General features: G+C 37.6%; 1 protein-coding gene across 22 annotated transcripts in view; it reads right to left on the bottom strand.

The window, feature by feature from the left end:
• SLMAP (sarcolemma associated protein) overlaps positions 1–24,908 on the bottom strand; it is a 100,298-nt gene that overhangs the window by 31,509 nt on the left and 43,881 nt on the right. For 16 of the 22 annotated variants that reach the window (XM_088134207.1, XM_088134210.1, XM_088134209.1 and 13 more), the window contains exons 6-13: positions 18,778–18,840; positions 13,791–13,886; positions 13,532–13,603; positions 10,778–10,918; positions 8,516–8,653; positions 6,536–6,704; positions 6,398–6,448; positions 5,689–5,739 (exon numbers count right to left, since the gene is read on the bottom strand). In XM_088134207.1, coding sequence (XP_087990333.1) covers positions 5,689–5,739; positions 6,398–6,448; positions 6,536–6,704; positions 8,516–8,653; positions 10,778–10,918; positions 13,532–13,603; positions 13,791–13,886; positions 18,778–18,840 — 781 coding nt within the window. The remainder of the gene's footprint in view (positions 1–5,688; positions 5,740–6,397; positions 6,449–6,535; positions 6,705–8,515; positions 8,654–10,777; positions 10,919–13,531; positions 13,604–13,790; positions 13,887–18,777; positions 18,841–24,908) is intronic. The other 6 variants (XM_088134215.1, XM_088134216.1, XM_088134217.1 and 3 more) reach the window with 1 other exon arrangement.

Below are 24,908 nucleotides of genomic sequence, written 5' to 3'. Positions count from 1 at the left end.
ATTTAGCTCTCAATACCTGTTGGTTTGGGCAGGTTTATTTTTCATTCCAATTGTAATTTCTGTCTATTATATTCTTTTCCTGGTTTACTGCAAATCTGATAAAGATTCCTCTCATGTAAGCTTTACTTGTCTCCCATATAGTTATCTTTGACATCCTGGAGTTATATTTATTTTGAAATAATATTTTTGTTCTTCATTATACTATTGCAATATGCTTTCTTGGAGTAATGTGTAATTCATCCTCCATTTGAAAGGCAATTTTTCTCCTTGGAATCATGTACTGAAATTGGATTGTGATCCACGTTATTGGGAGGACCTTCACTTCCTCAACAGACAATGTAAAAACCTTGGAGTTGGGTATTTATTGAGACTTTTTGTTATTCCTGATTAAGTAATAAGTCTAAATCACTTTCATATTACTTGATATTAATTAACCAGAATTCATTTTATGAATGAAACCAGTCACGGCTGATACTTAAGTGTAATTAAATGAATATTTTCAGTCCTCCAGATTGATCTTTAATGAAACTCACTAATGTCTAACAGAATTAAACATTTTTATTGGTTACATTTCTATTCCACTGTTGTTGTTTTTCAAACTGCTATTCACAATAGTCCTATGAAGTACATTTGCTCAAAAAAGGGTGACTTGTCAAGTGCTACCCAACTACAGGCTAGTATCTCATATCCAAATCCAATATTTATCATTTTACATCAACTGGTACCAATTTGGTTTTTCAAGTATAAATGTATGATTATATTACACAGATCTATCAATAACAAATATGGCCAGTCACAGATTTTTCATATACAGAGAGAGAAATCTGTACATTTCAGTTTGTCTCACTTTCTCATGTTTCTGATTTCAACTTTAAACCATCCTATTTCTGCATAAGTTACACAGTCAGTTGTGTTCATCAGTATACAGTTGTGATGGAAGACTTGAGTGAGGAGGTCCAAGGTCGTGGGGAGAGTGAGAAGAATCTCAAGCATCTCCTCAGCCCGCAGCCTGAGCGTGTAAAAGCTAAGAGGATGAGACTGGCACCACCGTAAGGAATTCGGAGTGTTTAGTTGCAGTCTTTGGGGGTTAGAGTTAATCTGGTGAGATTCTGTCTAGTAGGTGGAAGCTAATAAAGTAACTGAGCAGTTTCAGAATCATCCCGCTGAGTTTCTTGGGCTGAACCTGACAACAGTACTGTGCAAAAGTTTTAGGCAGGTGTGAAAAAATGCTGTAAAGTAAGAATGCTTTCAAAAACATATATTGTAATTGTTTATGTTTATCAATTTACAAAATGCAAAGTGAGCGAACAGAAGAAAAATCTAAATCAAATCAATATTTGGTGTGACTACCCTTTGGCTTCAAAACCAGCGCCAATTCTTACACTTGCACACTTTGTACACTTGCACACAGTCAGGGATCTTGTAGGATTAGAGTCAGGTGTATGATTAACCAATTATACCAAGCAGGTGCTAACAATCATCAATTTCATATGTAGCTTGAAACACAGGCATTAACTGAAACAAAAAAGCTGTGTAGGAGGCTTAAAACTGGGTGAGGAGCAGCCAAACTTTGCTACTAAGGTGAGGTTGTGAAAGACAGTTTCATGTCCCAGGTCATACACCATGACAAGACTGAGCACAGCAACAAGACACAAGATACTGCATCAGCAAGGTCTCTCCCTGGCAAAAATGTCAAAGCAGACTGGGGTTTCAAGATGTGCTGTTCAAGCTCTTTTGAAGAAGCACAAAGAAATGGGCAACATTGAGGATGTAGATGCAGTGGTTGGCCAAGGAAACTTAATGCAGCAGATGAAAGACACATCATGCTTACTTCCCTTCGACATCGAAAGATGTCCAGCAGTGCCATCACCACAGAACTGGTGGAAACCAGTGGGACTCAGCTATGCCCATCTACTGCCTGGAGAAGTCTGGCCAGAAGTGGTCTTCATAGAAGAATTGTGGCCAAAAAGCCATACCTCTGACGTGGAAACAAGGCTAAGCGACTCAACTATGCATGAAAACATAGGAACCACGGTGCAGAAAAATGGCAGCAGGTGCTCTGGACTGATGAGTCAAAATCCGAAATATTTGGCTGTAGCAGGAGGCAGTTTGTTTGCCAAAGGGCTGGAGAGTGGTACAGTAATGAGTGTCTGCAGGCAATAGTGAAGCATGCTAGAGGTTCCTTGCAAGTTTGGGGCTGCATTTCTGCAAATGGAGTTGGAGATTTGGTCAGGATCAATGGTATCCTCAGTGCTGAGAAATACAGGCAGAAACTAATCCATCATGCCATACCATCAGGGAGGCATGTGATTGGCCCCAAATTTATTCTGCAGCGGGACAATGACCCCAAACGTACAGCCAATGTCATTAAGAACTATCTTCAGCGTAAAGAAGAACAAGGAGTCTTGGAAGTGATGGTTTGGCCCCCACAGAGCCCTGATCATTGATTCTGTCTGGGATTACATGAAGAGACAGAAGGATTTGAGGCAGCCTACATACACAGGAGATCTGTGATTAGTTCTCCAAGATGTTTGGAACAACCTACCTGCCGAGTTCCTTCAAAAACTGTGTGCAAGTGTACCTAGAAGAATTGATGCTGTTTTGAAGGCAAAGGGTGATCACACCAAATATTGATTTGATTTAGGTTTTTCTTCTGTTCACTCACTTTGCATTTTGTAAACTGATAAACATAAACAATTACAATATATATTTCTGAAAGCATTCTTACTTTACAGCATTTTTTCACACCTGCCTAAAACTTTTGCACAGTACTGTACATTCGTGTCAAGAACCAGTTTGGTACAGTGGTACCTTGGGATATGAACGCCTCTACTAACGAACTTTTCGGGTTACAACCAGCTCCAGCCGCAAAAATTTACCTCGATGTGCGAACTCCGCCTTGGGGTACGGCCATTTTTCCACCCTGACACGTGGTCCGTGGCCATTTTCCCGCCGCGCCCGGCCGTTCTCCCGCCGCGCCGCGCCCGGCCGTTCTCCCGCCGCGCCGCGCCCGGCCGTTCTCCCGCCGCGCCGCCCCCGGCCGTTCTCCCGCCGCGCCGCCCCCGGCCGTTCTCCCGCCGCGCCGCGCGGAGCCCGGCCGTTCTCCCACCCCTGACGTGTGGTCCACGGACGCCAGAACGGATTAACGGTAATTACATTGAACCTTATGGGAAAATTTGCTTCGGGGTGCGACCAAATTCGGAGGGCAGAACGAATTAACCAGATTTACATTGAACCCTATGGGGAAATTTGCATCAGGTTACGACCAACTCGGGATACGCCCAGAGTCACGGAATGGATTAAGTTCGTATCCCGAGGTACCACTGTATAGTGGTTAAAGGCACTAGAATAGAAGCCAGGATACTGCAAGCTCTAGTTCTTCCTTAGGCCTGGAAACAGCTGAGTGCCTTTGAGCAGTCACCTTCTCAAGTGGAAGAAGGCAATGGCAAGCTATTTCTGAAAATGTTGCCAAGATAATTGCACAGACTTGCCCATGTACTGACCGAAAAACAAATTATATTATACATGTTCATGGACAATTTCCCTCACATAAACTTTTTTTTTTTTTTTTGCAAATAGTTTACTATAATGCTGAGCCTTAATTCTAGTGCTAGTCTGGCCTCTTTTGCATTCTAGCAAAGCAAATGCAAGGCCTAATAGCAGGTGGTGATGTGGTAGGGGCAGAACAGAGAATGGTGCCTGGAGCAGAATCCAGAGGAAATCAGATGAGGTGGTACATTATTAACATTACATAACACAGAACCAAAATGCTGGGAGTTCTGAGGCAACAACAGGGAAAAATGTGGCCTACTTCTTTAAAAATAAGAACACTATAAGGATTGGCACCTGTAACATCTACATAAGAAGATGGGATTGGCTTATACAGCTGGGACTGTGTTCTTCAAATAATTAAGATTCCATTTGTGGTGTTACTTGTAATCTGCTAAAAAGTATAAAATCCAAGGTAATGAAAATGAAGAGAATATGATAAAGATCAAAAGATTTTATTAAGAAAACTGGGTATGTCAGAGCAAGGGAAAATTTGTAAGGCAGAAGATATTTTGGTGAGTCTCACAGAGAGAAACCTGGAAGGCAACATGCAAGTAAAGTGCTGAGAAAAGTTATGAACAATGAAAGAACAGTAGACAAAGGGATGCCAATAGTATGTAACTAAAAGAATAAGAGGAACTGCCTGATAATATTGAAAGAGAAAGAGGAGAATAATTTGTCAAGTTTTGAATGGAGTAAAATAATCTGAGAAATGTCAGATGTGAAAGTTCCTTTCATTCAGCAAAACAAGTGAATATATCTGGTAATAAACAAGTAAGAACGTAAAAAGAATTAAGTATGAAAGCAAACACTAAATCCTATTAACTTTAAAGATATTTCACTTCAGAAAGTAAACTGACTGTCAAGCTATATATATACATGATGCAGAAATAGTATTTGTGTGTTATTATTGGTTAACTACACAGCCTACCCTCTTATGTTTCTGTTTTTTGATCAAGAAACCATGTAAAATAAATCACCAAAAAAAACCCCTAGCTAATAAAAGCCACTATTTGCCAGTTTTCAGTAACATGTATCTCTACTTTGGCCTGGTCTGGATGTAAAAGGTTCCAGATTTCAGAGAGTAACTGACAGAATTGCACCCTTCCATTTTTATTAATATTTTACTGATTTGATTTATATCCTAACTTTTTGCCCAGAGGGCAGTCTAGCAGTTTTCATGCAAATTCCAATTGTTCTCTCCTAAGTAAGTACAATATTATATGCATTATTATAAATCCTGGCTAAAATGAACCCAGATACACCCTTAAACTGAATGCAGATATGGTTTTAATCAAATCCTTTAAGTAGGTAAAAGGAAGAGCTAAGATTCATTTTAGCTAAGATTAAAAGTTATACAGTGCCAAACAGCTTGAGGAAGCATACAGAACATCGATTCTGGCATCTTCATTCCTTTGTAACCATATTATCACCACAGGTGATTGTAAATAAATCTTGCTGCATTAGGTATGGAAACTTGGCAATAAATATTATGCAGAAAGCCTAAGATACCTAAAAGCTTCAGTGAAATTTGGTTAGAGTAACCAATTTTAGCAGAAAATTTTAAAAAATAAACTGCATATAAAACATCTTCCCTAGTCCAGAAAGACAGTATAGGAAGAAGTTATGCTAAAAATATAGGAGCTTGAGATTTTATTAACAATGCACATTCCCCACATTGTAAATAGCAATACTACAATTAACAGCCAAATCAAAGATGTAATCTCATACACTCATGCCTGGGACGAAGTCCAAATGAATTCAGTGAGGTTTACTTCTAAGTAGCTTTATATAAGACTCCATTGCAAATTAAAAACCCTTACTACAACACAGTTGTAATATAGATACACAATCCTACCATTAAATTTTTCTTTGCTAGTATTGAAAGATGCAGGATCAATCCCACAACAAAATATTTAGACATAGTCCACTTGATTTTACTTTAAAGTGCCATGCTTAAATATTTTTAAATATTTAAAAATATAATAAAAATTACTATACTTAATATTTTGTTTTAATATTTAGCAAAAATATGAAATATAGTATTTGCATTTGATTATTTTTATAATAGAACAAAACTGGCTCATAACCTAAAAATGCTCAAACCATTGTAAGAAAAAAAAATTCAGAGTACCCTACCTTTTTCTGTGCTTCCATTAATTTTAGGAACGAAGTCATCAACTTGTATGCCTAGAATTAACAAATTGTATTAATTCTCAATATGCAAAATGAGGAAGACATTATGCCTTTCTATGTGGATGAGTTACACTGCTGAAAATTTAGCCTTCCTCTAGTGGTTCTTAAACTGTTTGACTCAATTACCCCTTTTCCTGGTCTCAAATAATGTCATTATTCCCACAAAAAAACACAGACTCTGTTGTTTTACAGAGCAACAATGGTCCCAAATTAGATCCTCGACTGACAAACAAGCAATTACAAATTGCTCCATTACCCCCAGGATATGCCAAACTACCTCCTTGGGGATAATAACCTCTAGTTTAAGAACTACTGCTCCAGACTGGTTGTATCATTTTAGCTACCATAAAGTGAGAGAAAATCTAATTTTACTTTTTTAAGCAAGATTTTGTCAACTACTCCATGGTACCATCTAAAAATTTTACATTCTTCTTTAATACATTTTGCGAAGCTTCCAGGGCTAACACTTAGAAAAATCAAAAGCAGGGCCCTGCTTTGTTGTTGTCAGTTATTTATCAATGCTCCAGAAATGAAGACCTGAAGAACCAGAGGCATTTTTTTTTTAATATTCCCACTGCTCAAGAATTATAACACTATGTAATTGTTCTATAAAATTCTTTGATTAAGCAAAGTACTTTAAGGTCATACCTACCTAAGCTGTTGTGTTCTTTAAGAGCTTTCTCCTGAAGATGTTCTAACCGGACTGAAAACAGAATTCCAAAATATATATATATTTCACAATTTAAAGAAAAAACATGTAACATTATTATGTTTGGACTACTGGACTAACCTTGTAAAGCAGTTAGCCGTTCATTGGTGAAGTCATTATCTGCTTGCAAAGCCTCTATCTTTGCTTGAAGTTCTTGCTCTCTTTCCTCCATCTCTTCAATTTTATGTTGCAATTCCTTTTTTTCAGCCTGCCCTTTTTGCTGGATTTCTTCTTGTCTACCTTCAGCTACCTATTCAAAGCAAGAGAAAGCAACCATCTATTAATAAAACCTTTTATGAAACTCTTTTCATTTTCTAGCTGAAAGCAAAAATGAAATGGTGGTTCTATAAAGTATATGGTGCTATATTATGAAACAATTCCTTTCTCACTTTATTTCAATCAAAGATCAAATGCACTTTTCCACGTGTCAGGACACTTCCATGTGGCACTATCTATATTCCCCCAACGTCTAAATCATTTTGAAGCCAGTTGTGCATCCTCATCATTGCAGCCTCAGAACACAGGCAGGGAACACAGTAAGACAATCAGTGTCCTCTCTCCAGCTGACCAATAGGAAAGTATAAAAAGAAAAAAATCATTTAGTTAATTCCCTCACCCAAGCTTGTAATTCCAGGAGCAAACACACACACACAAAGAAAAATGACATCTTATACCATAAAAAGGGAAAAAAATAATTTGCTAGCCATATTCCTAGAATATATTCTGTATGTTATAAAAAAAATCTGAGAAACAGATAAAAGGGTAGCTGCAGAGTTGCCAAGCCACACTTCCTCTGTTGCATTTGAAGTCACAAGAATCCGCTATACATACAAAGGGGAAAGAAAAGAAAATGCAGTGTCCAGGAGGCATTCACTCAAAAACCAAGCAAAGGTTTTGCATACTGTTGCACTGTCAAAGAAAAGGGTGAAATACACAAAATTCTTGTAAACTGTACTCTTTCTCCTTTCATTTGGGTTATTGTGTGTACAATAATAATTGCAAGGATCTGCAGTCAAAAAGCTCAAAAAAGTCTGGCTGCATCTTAAAGTAGAAGGTGGTATGCATTTGTCTGCTTAAATGAAAAGGAAGTAATATTCTGAGTCATCTCTGTACAGGTGATCTGTGAAGTTGTCCAGTCATCATTTCCCCTGAAGGGCCTGTGAATGAAATGCTATTTCAGCTGAACTCAGAGAACACAAATCACCACAATATCTGGAGAGATTAGTTACTGCAAACAGAAATATCACCTTTTTTTACCATTTCAGACATTTTAGCTGAACTAGATATAAATTGATTCAGCTGCTGAACACAGACAAAGGTATCTAAACATATGGCTTTGGAACTGATTCTGCCCACTTTGCTGCTTTCATTTGAGCATTGCTGGGAATTGTTTAGGACGTGCCTTTTACTAAGAAGTAACCTTAGTTTCATTCCTTCTCTCTGAGGAGGCTGATAATGGCTACTGATATTTGCCTAGAAATTTCCACTCCTCTGACAAGCCCCAAACTGCCTGTCAAAAGGGAATTAATGGTAATGGCGTCAATGTCTGGGAGTATATGTAGTGCTGGCATTATAATAAGGAATAGTGGTGATGAGGAAAGACTGCTATAGACAAGGTTATATTCCTGTTTTATCTCCAGCATTTGGGATCTAATTTTAAACTTGACAGATGAGTTGGGGATGGTGATATTTGGAGTCTTTGTCTCTCTTTCCCTCTTTCAGTATCTTGCCTAATAAAGATCTGTGGAGGCTAACACCATTCTTCCACCATTTGTGGAGGATGTGCTCAAGAAAATCTCTTTACACCTTTTGCTTTCTGCATACTGCTATTCATTTTTGACAGATACTACTTTGAAACTCAGCAACAGAGAAGGCTTCTTTTAAAGACCATAATTATTTCTGTTTCTCCATCTTAATAATTTCAGTATTTCATCACTAAATTTTGAATTTAGAAAGAACATTTGTATCTATGATGCAGAGCCTTCTTTGGCCAAGGGCCACATTCATATTCTGTGGTCGCCAATTAATCATTATAACATAATAAATGAATAAAATCTATACCTTTAGTTTGTCAGTAAGATCTTTGATTTCATTTACAGCTCCATTGTATTTGTTAGCTAATTCCCGCAATTCTTCCTGAGTCCGTTCATTCATTTCTTTCAAGTGAGTACATTCATCTTCCGTGTTACTTAAACTTCGCTGCAAGGAGAAAGAAACCACACTTTAAACAGAAGTTATTTTGTCATCTAATTTTTGTAATCAAAGCAAGTTGTACAAGAATCACAATAATTTTCTGAGAGAAATGCATAGGGTATCACTCAAAACATTCTTCTGCCAAACGATATCCAAAATTGATGGCAGTAACCCATCCATAATGTAATATCCATTATTTTTTACAGACCTCATTTGAATAAAATTACATCATTTGTTTATTAATGAAGAAAATAGAGACTAACTGGTTGAGCACTGATGATGAAAGTCATCACCGAACTACTACTTTAAAAATATAAACAAGAGAAATCAGGAACAGAAATATTTAAAGATTAATCTCCAAGGTTGGGGACAACTGTCAGACCAAACGCAAGCAGCAACTCTACCTTGCAAGAGATGCCCTTTCCCCAAGACAGCAGAGCAAAGACGGCATTGCCTATCTGCTTTTTTTTGGTCCCAGTTTCATTAGCCCTAAGAATAATTTCAAGTGCAGTGTCCACAGTACAGGAATTAGTTGGGCCAGCTTTTAAAACACTACTGACCAATCTCAGGTAATTCATTTTCAACCTTAATGGCAGTGGCACAGAGCACAGCCTAATTTTACAGCTTTGAGACACACATTAACTGAAGAAGTATAGAAGAATAATACCAATATAACAAGACAGAAGTAACTCTGTCTTGTTACATTGGTATAATTCTAGACTCACTTCTAAAGCATTAAAAAAACACTTAATATTTACAATGAACTCGAACAGTGAATTTAGATAATAAACAGTTCAGAAGTTCAAATTATGTGTTTCAATAAATGACTTCAAAATCATTAAAACATTTTTATCTTTTATTTCTTTTATATATGTTTATATTCCTTAAAATGCCATTTAAAATACTTTCAACCAACATTTCATTTCAGCAGCATTATTACTGAACTCATATGAAACTTATTTAAGAAAAATACACAAGTTGGATGTTTACATTTAGAAAAAGTTCATTCTACTACATATTTGCAATTACTAAATATCTGTGACAGAACAGAGAAGGGAAGCCATGCCTGCCATACTACCGTATGATCTCTCAGACATACAGTACAACTGGCAGTGATAATCTGAGGTTGGGGGAAAACTGAATAAGGATTTACACACAGACAGAGTCTATCATGGGGAAAAGAAGCTGAAATGAGCTAAGGAGCTGGCAGAACTGAGTTGGTGCTGCATTCAGAGAGAAAGAAGGAAAAAATGGTTAGCACACAAAAATTAAATTAGGCAGTCTTGAGTTGCTGAAAAGATGCAGGGTTCAGGTTGATTCAAGATAACTGAAGAGGGGTTGCAACAGAAATCACTATGCAAGAAGAACAACAAAACAGCATACAATCTGTCTACCCAGCAAAGATATCTACAGGGAGGAGAAGAACTGAAAACACGAGAAAATATCAAAGTTGCACTAGCCATGAGAGGATGTCAGTTAAGCTGTAACTGAAGTCTTTGGGGAATTTATTATCAACTGCATCTTAGGATAGGCATGCCGTAATACTATTACAGACAAGGAAACAAATAATCTCAGAATAGTAGAGCATTTAGGTCACAAAGCAATGTGCTACATTCATTATTTGAAGACCGGAGGGAGGGGAGAACTGAAACTCTGTCTTGTACGCAGTAGCTAAATACTGCTTGCATAATTATCTGACTGAAACAATATTAATATTTGCTAATATCTTTATATCCTTGATGTGCTACAAATAAAAAAAAATAGCCTTGTTCACTGAAGGTCCTCGTATGCTGTATTTTGTCTAAGAACTGAAACAATCCCCTGGCTATGAAAAATCAAACTCTTATAAATAAATGAAGGATTTGAAGTTATTTACCTAAATGGCAAAACAATTAAAAACAGAGACCATATAAGCCCAACATATACACCCAATATTCTCTGGGAACATTAACAATTGAGTGAAAAATCTTATGACAGAAAAAGTCTGCAGAGCATCCGAGAATTCTCAACACAAACACAAATCAAACAATCCAACTGTTGTGAAAAGTAAACACACTAAAGATTTACTTGCGTGATCTCAACCTTTTATTTATGTCTTAGGAATACGGCCAAAATGTAATTAGTAAATACCTCTACTTCTGAGAGTTTTCTGACCACTTCAATTTTTTCCTGAAGGACCCGCCTCAGGGATTCTTTGGCAGTTGTCTCATAATTATGCTTGTCTTCTTGTAACGCTATAAGTTCCTTTCGTAAACTATCTTCTGTTTGATTCTGAAATATAACATGGCAGAGACTTTAAGCCCATAATTCTTATTTTCTTATATATTTTCTTATATTCTCAGTGTTATAAAATATATGATCCATTTTAGAACTTCACTTAAAAACTTTGTCCTGGGAATAAAACCCTCAAACTCCCAGTCTTGTGCCACTTCTTGATTTCAGATTTATTTCTGACCAATCACTCAATATGCCATATAATTTGACTGCCTTCACGAACGAATTATGTTTTTTTCTTATTAAAAAAAGAAAAAAGAGTGTCTCTGACCATGTAAGGATGTAGACATAATGCTGACTTCTCCTTGATCATGGTTAAAGATCAAGAACCAATGTTAAGAATGTATGTTCCTGCTCTTTTCAAGTATATACTTCTTAAATTAAGGGAAATATCACTACAGACTTAACCGCTATTAATGTTAACACAGATTTCAATGCAACCAAGATTTGAATACAGAGTAACATGTTAACTGTAATTTTGAATCCTAATTAAGTTACAATTCATAACTAACCCTAGTTAATTTAGATTAATTTGAATCTTAATTAAGTTTAATATTAACCATGATTAAAGTCTATTTTCATTTTCCTTAATTTTAAAGTGAAAGGTTATAGGTAATTAACTTGTAAAGAAGAATGAAAAAGAAGCATATATTCCCAGTCTCTTAACATGCTACATCTGTACTACTCCATAATGTTTTCTGAAACTCAGAACCAAAACAAATAAATAAATACTAATGTTACAGGAGTTTATGTGATGACTGCATCTCTCTCTCTCTCTCTCTCTCTCTCCCTCTCTCTCTCTCTCTCTCTCTCTCTGCCTTTCTCTACAATTCTGTGGGAGCCCTGGAGACTAATAACCTAATAAAAATCAGAAGGCCAACAGATTCCCTGGATGTATCTGAACATCAGAAGAAAGCTTCATAAGTAAATGACCAGTTACAATCATATGTTGTTTTTATTCCAGTTTCATGAATCATCAAGTCACTGCACTGATATCTGAGGTGTCTTTTTTTAAATTGTTTTTACTTTGTTCTGTTTATAGTTAAAAGGGCTTATTCATTTTATCTGCTCTGATGCCTAAGTACAAATATTACTTCAAATATAGGCTGCAGAATGGAAAAAAAACCATTTAAATTAATGATTAAATCAGCAATGCATTATTTGGTGATCTTAATTATGACTTAAAATTAAAATTTAAAACTGCTGTAATATAAGCCAGTCTATTCAGCTTTTCAGAGAAAATATTAAAATACTATTTCAAACAATCAGAAAATATAGAACTGTGCACATCTGATCTCAACTTTCTATTTTATGTGAAAAAATGTCATTCTTTGTACAGTGGTGCTTAAAAGCTGGTGAAGCCTTTTGAATTTTCACTATTTCTGCATAAATATGACCTAAAACGTGATCTGTTCTCCACACAAGTCCTAAAGCTAGATAAATAGAACCCAATTAAACAAATGAATCAAAAACCTTATACTTATTCATTTATTTAGTGAGGAAAATGATCCAAAACTACATATTTGCATGTGGCAAAACCTCTAGGATTATCAGTTCATTTGAAGGGGAAATTTCCAATAAAGGAAAGAAGGGGGCGGGAATATTGGGGGGGGGCGGGTGTTGAGAGGCGTTACCTCAGGTAAGGTTGGAAATTAAGTGGTTTGGCTGTAGCTAGAATTGCATACAGGTGATTTTTTTGTTTTTTGGGGTTTTGGTTTTTTTTTGGTATTTTAACTCTTTTTAACTATGGATTGTGTATGTGGAATCTTAACTTCTTTGGGGACATTTAATAAAGCTGATTTTTATTTTAATCCTGGAGTTGACTAGTGGCCTTCTAGCACTCGCCTCGGCTTGGTTGAGTTACCGACTCCCAGTTTTGTTTGGTTTCCCTCTCTGCCGTTTAGCCAGACCTGGGTAGGGCAAGGACTTCCCCTTCAATCCTGACCTGGTTCCCCAGTGGGCTGGTGGAGAAGGGAGAAACTGGTTGGGTGGTGGTGAAAGGAGAAACAAAGGAGCGGTGGTAGCAGCAGCAAGGACACCTAAACTTCTAGGCACTGTTCATTCCCAGGTACAAGTCACCTTTGAACCGAAGCGCCTCAGAAAGAGGGGCTGGTTCAACCTTGAAGGTGTCTTCATTATTACAGCATAATCTAAAGGGGCTTACAATTAAAACAGCATAATAAAAACAAATACTGAAACTATAACAGGATCCCTAAGCTCAACTTCATATTAATACATGGACAAGATGGTGGCTGGAAATGGTGATACTCACTGGTTTAGATGGATTTAAAAGACTATTAAATAGTTTATTATGAAAAAGTCTATTAGGCAGTATTAGGCATTTTTATTGATAAAGCCTCCATGCTCAGAGGTACTGCGTTATTCAATACAAGCTGCTGAAGGGAAGACAGCATAGCATGGGAATATTTCATGCCTTTCATGTAAACTTCTTAGAAGCATCTAGTTGGTCACTGTGGGAAAAGGGAATAGATAGACCTTTGAACTAAATTAGCAAGGGTCTTCCTTGTGTTCGTCACTAAACAAATAATAAATATTTTCATATTATTAAGCTCCCAAATGCTATACATCTTAACCAAGTATGGAACTTACTTTTGAACAAGCTTGCAACTGGTTTCCCATAACCTCTAACCTTGATAGGAGTCTATCTTCATCTATCAAAGCCTGTTAAAAAGAAATCCAAACATGTCCTTAAACCAACACCGGTAATATAGTAGAAACAATAAAAATTCACATAGTATCCCCACCAAGTTTAAATTAGTCAGCAGAGCTCTATAATTTTGATAAATAAGCAGGTGTGTTATTTAGTTAACGGGAAGAGGAGGAGAGGGGAGTGGAGGGGGCAGAATACCTGCCAGCTTGTATCTGATGCCTCTTGTGTGACAGCAAGCAACCGCTGTAAGGTGGCTAACTTCTGTTCCAACATTTGTTCTCTATGTAAGGCCTCCTGCATTGAACAAAAAACCTCTGTTAGTTTAACAGCAGCAAATTATAAAAATTACTTAATATTTAAAATTCTGGACACTTGTTTTAACTTTCTCTTTTACGTATTTATGGTGTTTATTTTAAGGAAAAATTTAAAAATAAGAGTTTGAAATAGGAACAGTGCTTTTTAAATCTCACTGCTTGTGCCAAAAACTGCTTTCTTTTCTGGTTGGTTTCAAACACTTTGCACATGAACAAGTTTTCATATGGTATGATAGTCCCCTTCTTTCCAGTAAACAGGTAACATCATATATAACATCTATAGAGACATCCAGTTTACATAATCAACCCTATGTGACATCATCTCCAGGGCTGTGGTGAGGAATATTCATGCTATCTGGCAAAGTCACTCAGATTCACTTGGAGTTGGACTCCAACTGGGCAAGTCCTAATGAATTGCCCAGGGAACAGTCTTGTTTGATTCTGTTATGCATAAGGAAGTGGACAAGGTCCTTTTGTCTGTTAGTTCAACCACCTGTTTGTTAGATCCTGGCCCCTCCTGGGTAATTAAAGCAGCTAGGAAGGTGACCATAGGATGGGTTCATGCAGTGGTTTCAGCCTCTTTGAGAGAGGGGGTGGTCCCACCAGCCTTGAAGGAGGTGGTGGTGCATGCGCCCCCTCCTCAAGAGGTTGTCACTGGACCTTTCCCTGTTGGAGAATTATCAGCCAGTTTCCAATCTTCCCTTTCTGGTGAAGGTTGTGGAAAAGTTGGTTGGACGACAGCTACAGAGGACCTTGGAGGAAACAGATTATCTGGACCTGTTTCAGTCTGACTTGAGGCCAGGGTACAGTACAGAGACAGCATTGGTCATACTTGATTATGACCTTTGGCAGAGCCAGGATGGGGGTGGTGCATCCATCCTAGTGCTCCTAGATCTCTCAGCAGCTTTCAATATGTCAACCACAGTATCCTTCTGGACCAGCTGTGGGGGTTAGGAGGGGGAGGCACTGTGCTCCACTGGCTTACTTCCTTCCTCAGCAGTCAATTCCAGTCGGGGTTGACCGCGGGGGAAGAGATTGCACCCACAACCTCTCATGTGTAGGGTCCCTCACTCTCCCCTGTTCAGCATCTACATGAAACCACTGGGAGAGGTTATCCACCAATTTGGGGTGTGGTATCATCAGTATGCTGATGTACCCAGCTTTACATCTCCTCCCTGAGCAGCACAGGTAAAGTTGACAATATATTGACCCAGTGTCTGGATGCTGGTTGGGTCTGGATGGGGCAGAACAGACTTCAGCTCAGTCCTAACAAGACTGAGTGGCTATGGCTACTTGGATCCCCTGGGTTGGGGATGTCACCATCTTTGGTCTTGGATGGGGCTGCATTTCCCCAGTCAAGACTGGTGCACAACCTGGACTCGCAGCTACTGCTTGAAGAGCAGGTGGCAGCTGTGACCAGGAAGGCCTTTGCACAGGTCCATCTTGTGTGCCAGTTGCGCCCTTTCCTCAATTGGGAGGCTCTTCAGACAGTCACTCATACCCTGGTCACCTCACGACTGGATTATTGCAATGTGCTCTATATGGGATTGCCCTGCACCTAGAAGCTACAGCTGGCTCCACATGCAGCAGTGTGAGCAGTAACAAGCACCTCTTGGTGTGCCGAGTTGGCTTTCAAGTGCAATTGAAGGTGCTGGTTATTAGTTATAAAGTCATGTATGGCATAGGGCCTGGAAGGGACTGCTTATCTCCAATTGTTTCTGCCCACCCAGTATATTCCAGCAGAGTGGGTGTGCTGCAGGTTCCCTCTATTAAATGTTGTAATCTGTGGGACTAGGGAAGCATGCATTTTGTTGCGCCCCCCTCCTTCTGGAACAGCAGCCCCCCCCCCCAGAGATAAGGATGGCACCCTCTCTCCTAGGGTTCTGGAATGCTTTGAAAACCTGGCTTTGGTCCCAGGCCTGGGGTTGATGTTTGTTATTTGTTTAAAGATCCTTGTTTTGTTTTGTGGATTTTGTTACTAGAGTGTATTAGTCTGCGCTGTCTAATTTAATATTTTTAGTTGTCTCTTTTAGTTTTGTGCATCGCCAAGAGTCCACTGGAGATGGGCAACTAATCATCATCATCATCATCATCCCCACAACCATGTCAAGGTAGTGCCTCACTGGGGGCTAATAATATTTCAAGGACAGTAGAGTGATTTGTTTGCAGCAAAAAATGCTGCAATGAAAAGTTCTGCATATATTTAACTTTTTTAAGCCTAGCCATAACTATCTGCATAAACATCACTGGAGACAGAGGAATAACAGCCTGGTAACAGCTTTTCTTTTTCTTCTTTTTAATATAATGGTTGCAATAACTTTAATACAAAGGATGCATTATTTTAAATTGCACACAAACTTGTATTCTAAAGCACAGATATAAACATTATGACTTGTAGTTGCACAAGGTAGCTGCACAACCCTGGAGTCCACTGGAGTTGGGAAGCCAATAAATTTAAATAAATAAACAATCAAACAAACAAATAATAACCATCCCAGGAAAAGACACAGCTGCTTTAATGAGTTGCAGATTACACAGTCTGAAGCACCTTGTCACTTTCAAAAATATGAGGCTTTAATCTTATGGAACACTTCCTTCAAATACTGTTACCAACTGTCTTCCATATATATGAATACAGGTACCTATTAGATAGTTTTAGTCAAGATCAGAGTCAGGGCTTTTGCATATCTTATGCCTACCAAACAGTATGCACCTGTGTACCATATATACATGCTTCAAATCTTCTTATATTCATATTTTATATTTTTAGACACATTTATAGTTTTTCCACAAGCAGGCAGAAAAAAATTCAGCTTTTACAAGATACCTCCAAACATCAAATCAGAGATATTTAATTTATATCTAATCTGACTAAAGAATATTGTCATAATCTTCCCCATTCTGCACCATAATTTTTTAATACTTAATATGTTTATATATAAGTTTATATACATTATATACTTATGTTTGTATTCCTTTTGCTGTAAACCTTTCTTGTTAATAACAAAAAATATATCAAGCTAATTCTGCTACAAGGAAAACAAAGCAGTTCAGGCATCAAACACTAGTTACAGAAACTGTGAAAATAATATCCATTTCCTATGACAGGATTATTGTTCTCTTCACCAATGGCCACTAGATGGCATACTTTACTCTCTTCTTTTCAATAGATCAAGTAGACAATAATTTGAACTTATCCTTAAATCAGCATAAAATGGAACAAAACTTAACAAATAGCATTATAATTTCTAGCTGGTATAAGCAGGGCCTAGATCAAGGTATAACTACCACCTGGATGCCACCAAGAGAATGCAAAATTATAATGTCTTTTCACAGACTAGGTGGAGATTTCTAAAAATGTATTTATTCACTGAATTTAGAAAGCTGCCCATCTCACATACATGACTCTTGGTGGCTCACACAATTAAAATTGCAAAAACAAAGACAACTACCAAAACAATTGCAACAAGAACTGTTAAAAACAATTAAAACATTTAAAAACTTTGAACATAAAATACAGGAGAGTACAACCAAAATCTTACATATAACACAGCCATTTTGCAGGCTCTGTACCTCCATGGGATCCCCAAGCCTGATGGCAAAACCAAGCTTTACGGGATTTTTGGAAAATCAGCATGGTTTTGGGGCCAATCTAACCTCAGAGGAATGAGGTTCCAGAGGGTGGATGCCATGGCAGAAAAGGCTCTCCTCCTGGGTCCTGTCAGATGAAACTCTAGTAGACAGACCCATAACATGCCCCTTCTGCTGGATTTGATGGGATGGATAGATGTAACCGGAGAGTCCCTCAAATAACCAGGCCCCATGCCATGTAGGACTTTAAAAGTCATAACCAGCACCTTGAATTGAACCCAGAAGCAAACTGGCAACCAATGTAGCTCGTGGAGCAGAGATGTAATGTGTGCTGATCTAGGAGCATGCTGCCACATTTTGCATCAGTTGAAGCTTCCAGATGCTCTTCAAGGACAGCTCCATTTAGAGTGCATTACAGTAGTCCATTTGGGAGATGATCAGGGCATCAGTGACTGAGAGTGGAGCCTCCTGATCAAGGAACGGAGGCAACTGGCACACAAGAGAACAAGTTGTGCAAAGGCCCTCCTAGCCATGACTGCCACCTGCTCCTTGAGCAGGAGTTGTGAGTCCAGAAGGATACCCAGACTGTGCACAGAGTCTGTTTGGGGCACTGCCACCCCATCCAGCACCAAAGATGGTAAATTCCTGGTTACCCAACTCCAATAGACTCTGGGCAGCAAAACCAAAAATCCATAAAAATGAATAAAACATTAACACATTTAATTTTATTCTTAATGGACAACAAATCTAGAACATAACATAAATATGTTGTAACCGGATATACAAAAATGCCACCTATGTGCCACACTTAGAAATTACAGAAAACAAAAAGAAGCTGACAATAAGATAATAATTTCAATTTACCTTATAACATCTCTAATCCCCTACTGTAGTTTTAATAAAATAGTTATGTATCTCCCCAATCCCAAAATTCCTCTCTATCTTTAGGGGAAGGGACAAGGGAGAGATTGGAATACTAATATTTCACCAGTATAGTTATTAATATGGTATGCTACACATTTAGATTAATATAATTGTATTTGACAAACCATTACTAATGCTATGCCATTATTTGATTGTACACATGGGGTCTTAGATTAGCAATCTTTCAGGTTTTACAGCAAGAATTTTAGTTGTATATATTAGGAAAACATGATTATCTATCAAGATTCAGCCTAATTTCTTACCATGGTAAAGCTCTTATTTGAATTTTATAATGTTATAATTGAGTTTTATAACTCTGAATTTTATAAGTCTGTGTAGAACTGTACACATATTACCTGAAGATACTGAGAAAGCTGAAACAGTTCCTGAGAGTAAATACTGGGAGTGTTAGCAGCAACCTATAAAATTGGGAAACAAAAGCCTCTATTATTCATCTGATGTCAGATTTCAATTTTAGTGCCCAATATTAATATCCTCATATTAAATAAATTTAGGGCTACCAGATCTGGGCTGCAAAATTTCAGACAACCTCTAGGCAGCAGCAAAAAGGAATAGAAAACACTAACTTTCTGCTTCAATCTAGACTTTTGCCATCCAGAATGGGTAGCCCTAATAAAATGCTACATTAAAAATTCCCTTCCTTGTTTTGATTGTGTAGCTTCCTTTCTTTTAACTTACATAAATAACTCTCCATACTATATCAAGTGGATATCTTGTCATCACTGACATTCTCTCAAATTAAGGCTATGCATGCTTCAGAAATGATTTGGAAGAAGTGTTTCAGAGCTCACTCAAGCTCAAGTGTAGACCCTCTGCTATTTCTTAAAGTGTGAGCCTGTAAAAAAGATGCTGCTACTGTACTTTAAACAATCTACTCCTTAAAGTAAGGATCACTCTTAAAGCAGAACATTTTTTTTCAAGCTGAAAAAAGTCAGGTTGCTTTAATAAATAATAAAGTGATGCTCCTCTTGTGCAAGGCCTGAAGCAATTCTTCCAGGTACAAGGAAGTGGAAAACAAAAAGATTGTATTGTAGGGGTGTGCTACTGACCACCAAGCTAGGCAGATAATCTGAACAATGCCCTTATTGACCAGACAATGCTTCCCAGAACTTTCATAAAGGAGAGACATAATAATGGAAAACTTCAATTACATGGACATCTGTTAGTAAACTGACTTCGCCAAGATGGCAAAGTCCCCAAAATTGTTTTATTTCCAGAAGATTGAAGAAGATACAAGTGGATTTCTTTTTCTCTCTCTGGTCATAAACAATAAGGAAAAACATTCATGAGGCAAAAGCAATGGGAAACTTGGGAGGAAGCTGATATGTCATTTTGGGAATCAAGATGCTATAGAAAGAGAAATTGGAACATAATTCTACATGCACACTAGATTCCAAGAGCCATTTAAAGAAGAACTAGGTGGGATCTGAAGGAAAGGAATCCTTAAATCAAAAGGAATGCAGAAGGGTTGGGGATCTTTAAAAAAAGACACTGGAAATACAACTGCATACCATTCCAATTAGAAAAAGGGATACAGCTTAGGATACTGTTGTAATAACACAGAGAGTTTTCGACTGAGCTGGGAGAACGCATAGGAAACAGAAAATGGCTGTAATCATGATGGATGTATACCATCAGTTAGGGACATTCTATGAGTGATATACACTTTCTTATTTTGAGCTCTCAGACTAGAGACATAGAGTTCTTATCTTATATCATGCACTTATACTAAAGATTACATGACTTCAACACCAAGGGTGATAAGAAAAGAAAAAGAAGACCTGGGTAACCACAAATACTGGGGAAAAAATGTATAGGAAAAATGCATTTAACAGAAGCCAACATGGGTTTATTAAAAACAAGTCATGCCAAATCAATCTGTTCTCCTTTTATTACAGCATAACCAGTTTGGTTGACCATGGGAATGTGGTAGATAAACTGTACTCTGATTTCAACAAAGCCATTTGACAAAGTCTCCCATGAGATTGTTGTAAAGAGGATGGGAAATATTAGATGGATACAGAGTAGACTGAACAACTGTACCCAATGAGTTTATGACAGTAACTGTGTATAAGGCTGAACATAAGAGTCAAGTGATATCCTGAAGGAACCTTTCTAGGCCCCATGCTGTTCAACATATTTATGACTTATATGAGAGGTTAAAATATGATTATAAATTTGCAGATGACACAAACATGGAGGTATAGCAAACAACAAAAAACTCTCTGAGCTTGGTTGTTTTCCTGCAGACGTTTCATTACCAGGCTAGGTAACATCATCAGTGCTGTTATATAGAAAATGGGTAGAATTGTTCAGAATAGTACAAGAAGTTAGGACGAAAAAAAATCACTAAAATCCTTACTAAATTAACGAACAAGTGTAATGTTTTTGACTCATTTGTTTACTTGGGTTCTCTTTATCTAGTTTTAGGACTTATGCGGAGAACAGATCCCATTTTAGGTCATATTTATGCAGAAATATTGAAAATTCAAAAGGATTCACAAACTTTTAACCACCATTGTATTTGTTTTGATTCAATAAAAAAGTGATAAAAATGAATTTGAATTTGTAAATTGTTAGAAAGAAAATTGTGGGTAGTATTGTTTGTATTCAGAACAATTTGTATGAAGCAATATAAACACAGGAGAAACAGAATGTAATAATACACTACATTCATAAATATGAATTTGAACATGGAATAACTTCTACATTACATGCCTATCAAGATCCCTTGTTTATAATACAGAAATATAGTTTAAGAACTTTGCCCAGATATACATATAATATAAATGTAAGAGAAGCCACACAAAACACAGTATTAAATGTTTTAAGACTACCAAAAAAAAAGTAATGCAGCTTTCTCTACAGTTCAGTTTTCTTCCTTATATGGAAGAAAATTAGAGTACTTAATATACTATGTGCTGGAATGTTTAATGTGCAAGAAATCATTCTCACACAGCCAACTGCAAAAGTACACAAGAATGTACCTGCACTGGAAAAGCCAACTTTTAAATCCACATTGATCTCTAATCTAGCCTATATTTTTATGAAGATCAGAAATCAAGGGTATTTATAATTAGATTGCTGTTGCTGCAACTTTTGAAACTGTCCATAAATTCTAAATAATGTAAAAATTACAGCTTGCCTACAAATATCTATTTTATAATTAAAGTCTGTCCCATGCAATTTAATGTATTTCATGCCATAGCAAGTGAAACAGCTATTTACGTGATGCTAATCTGGCATCACTGAGTAATCTGAAAGAATTAAATAAATAAATTTGGCAACAGGCAAAAAATACAACAGGAAGCACTGCCACCCAATAGGTTTGTATGTTACGTGTATTTATCTTACACAGGGATACTAGACTATTCACATTAACTGAGGATATCCTGGAAAAGATACATTAGAATCCATCAAGGACTGCTATGACAAGTTTCTTTAAAATCACTAAGACCTTGATTCCATTCCAAGGTCTCTCAGGAGATGCCCTGAGCACGATCTGGATTTGCCGTATTAAACTGTATTTTATGGCATCTTGGGCACTGCTACTCTTTTTTATTCTTCTTGAAGATCTACATATAGAAATTTCCCCCAATGCAACATTGTTATGTGGCAGTCCACCAGTAAGATGACCACTAGATTCTTGGGGAGCAGTTCTTCTCCTTGTCTGCTTTGCTATTCAAATAAAATTGCTTTAGTTTTTTATGATGATGTTTCCATTAAGTGATTAATGTTAATATTTCTGATTGTTACCAGTTAAATTTTTAACAAAATATGGTACTGAGGAAAATGGTTTGTTCCTTTAATATCAAAGAAAGTCAATCAAATTTGCAGGTGTGAGACTGGGATATCTGGTCTGGCAGGAACACATTTGAAAAAAAATCTTGGGACAGTGAATATGAATCAGCCACACAATGCAGGTGTTATTGCAATTTTAGGCTGAACAGAACAATCACTTCCAAGCCACAAGAATATTTCATTTATTCTACTCAAATCAGATCTCACTTGAAGTACTCTGGCCAATTTATTGCTCTGTAAATAGAATGTACATAAATTGAACAGTACATTCAATAAATTATGCCACTGGGGCTTAATGACGCTGGCGTTCGCTGGCCAGAAATGGTCGGCACTCCAGCGGTTCGGGCCTACCTCCACATGATGGGGTGAGCACCCGTTATTCGTCTCTAGCTTCTGCCCACCTAGCAGTTCGAAAGTGTATATCATCTGTGAGTAGATAAATAGATACTCCCATTTCGGTGGGAGGAACTGGTGGCACTTTGCATGGGGACTGGTGCTGGACATGATTGGCAGAAAAAATGCCGGACGCTGGATGCGACTGACACGACAGCCGGACACTGGACGCGACTGACGCGGTGGGCAGAAAAGATCATTGGTGGAAGAAAGCCCAGATGAGATTACTCCCTTGCGACCACTGCTGGCCACAACAGAGTAGGGCTGCACTAATTGTAATTAGAATAGGCTTGTAATTTGTCATTGTTAAGTTGTATATATGCTGTACTATGTGAGCTGCCCAGAGTCCCTCGTTAGGAGGAGATGGGCAGAGATAAATTCAATATAATATTATTATTATTATTATCATTATTATTATTATTGAACAGCAGTAAAAATGGTCAAGAGTATAGAAAACAAATTCTATATAAAGTATGAGAAGTTAAAGGGAGTGTCATATTTAGCCTGGACAGTAGTTGATTGAGGGGAAACGTGACAATACTCTTCAGATATCTGATACTGACACACAAAAGAGAGCAAATATTTGTTCTTTATTGTCTCAAAGAGCAGGACTAGCTCTAATGGACAGCTTTGAACCCACTAGTGGGCAACTACTAGTTGAAAATGCTCTAATTTGGGATATTTCTGTAACAAGTAGGGAGTATTGGGCCAGAAGTTCTGTAAGTGCCATTCCAGTTACATGATCTGCTGGGTAAATTACTTCTCCTGACAATCAAGGTGAGCTTTCTGCTGTGGTAGCTACTTTCAAGAGTGTATTTTAGCCCCCTGGCTATTTAATTTTTATCAATAATATGATGGAAAAACTCATAAAACCAGAACATCATCTGTCAAATCTGGTTGGTAGACTATTGTGTTATTTTTATAAGTAGGTGATGCAGCCATTATTTCAAGAGAGCATTAATACATTAATACTGCTGATAATGACCTTATAATGATTATGATAATTATTATGTGATATTAAGTTGCTGTCAACCCTTAGGGACCACATAGGTAGACCACCCTTTATGGTCTCCCAACTGAGACTCCCACTGGGTCCATTAGTGCTGACCATCCTCTTCTTCTCTTTCCTTCCACCTTTCCCAGCATAATGTTCATCTCAAGGGAGCTGGGTCGTCACATAAAGTATCCAAAATATGATCATTTGTGAGAACTCTGGATTGATTTGTTCTATAATCCATTTGTTTGTTTTCTGGGCTATGCATGGTATTCTCAAGAGTTATGTCCAACACAAAAGCTCAAAAGCTTCAATACCCTTTCTATCCTTTCTCAAAATCCAACTTTGAGAATATACAACCATAACTCACTCCTTTGCTGATCTGCTGACCTTCACTATATTCTGTACTGTGTATAAGTTTCACAGTAGGATGAGATGTACTGGGATTCTCATTTTCCTAAGCATGTTCTAGTGTTGACACGGTCAACACAATCAATGACCTTTCTATAATCAATGCAGCACACAATGACTTCTTTTGGATATTCTTTGGCTTTCTCAATTACCCACTATGCATCAGATATAAGGTCTCTTCTTCAGCCTTTTCTAAAACCAGATTGAACATCTGGCATCTCCCTTTCCATGTACAGATCTAATCTGTGTGGATAATCCTAAGCATTATTTTGCTAGCATGTGAAATTAAGGTTATTGTACAGTAGTTTTCACACTCTCTTAAGTCTTTCTTTGGGTTTGGTATGTAGACCAACTTCTTCCAATCTGTTGGTCACTATGACTTTCTCCAGATTTGCTGGCGTACTTTGGATAGAACATTTATTGATTCTTCTTCAGTTGCTTGCCATATTTCTGTGGATATGCCATCAATTCCTATAGTCTTCCAACACTGTAATGACCAGAACACTGATCCAACTTCATCTTCTAGTACTGGTAGCAGGATAGAAAGAACATGGACACTTTTGAACTCTGATTTTGGAGAAGACTCCTGAGAACACTATGAATAACCAAGAAAACAAACAAATGGATCATAGTGTCAGGGTATTACCCTGGAGTAAAGAATTTCTCAGTGAGAATATGGACCTGACAGAGCACAGCTTGACTGTGTTTGCAATCCCTGCAATCCACCCAGAGCACATACCTGTAGGGTGTGGCAGCATGACACAGCACAAACCACGGTATATAGCAAAGTGCACCATGGGTTATAGTGTGGCTGGTGATAGGAGTTGTGGCTGGTGTTGGAGTTCTGGGAAGTAATTAGGGATTTGC

This window comes from Python bivittatus, unplaced genomic scaffold (assembly GCF_059951505.1).
Source record: "Python bivittatus isolate LINGU-HERP-01145 unplaced genomic scaffold, Pbiv_v1 ctg000080_np1212, whole genome shotgun sequence".
NCBI classification, from domain to species: Eukaryota; Metazoa; Chordata; class Lepidosauria; order Squamata; family Pythonidae; genus Python; species Python bivittatus.
This window is presented reverse-complemented; position numbering and strand designations above follow the sequence as displayed.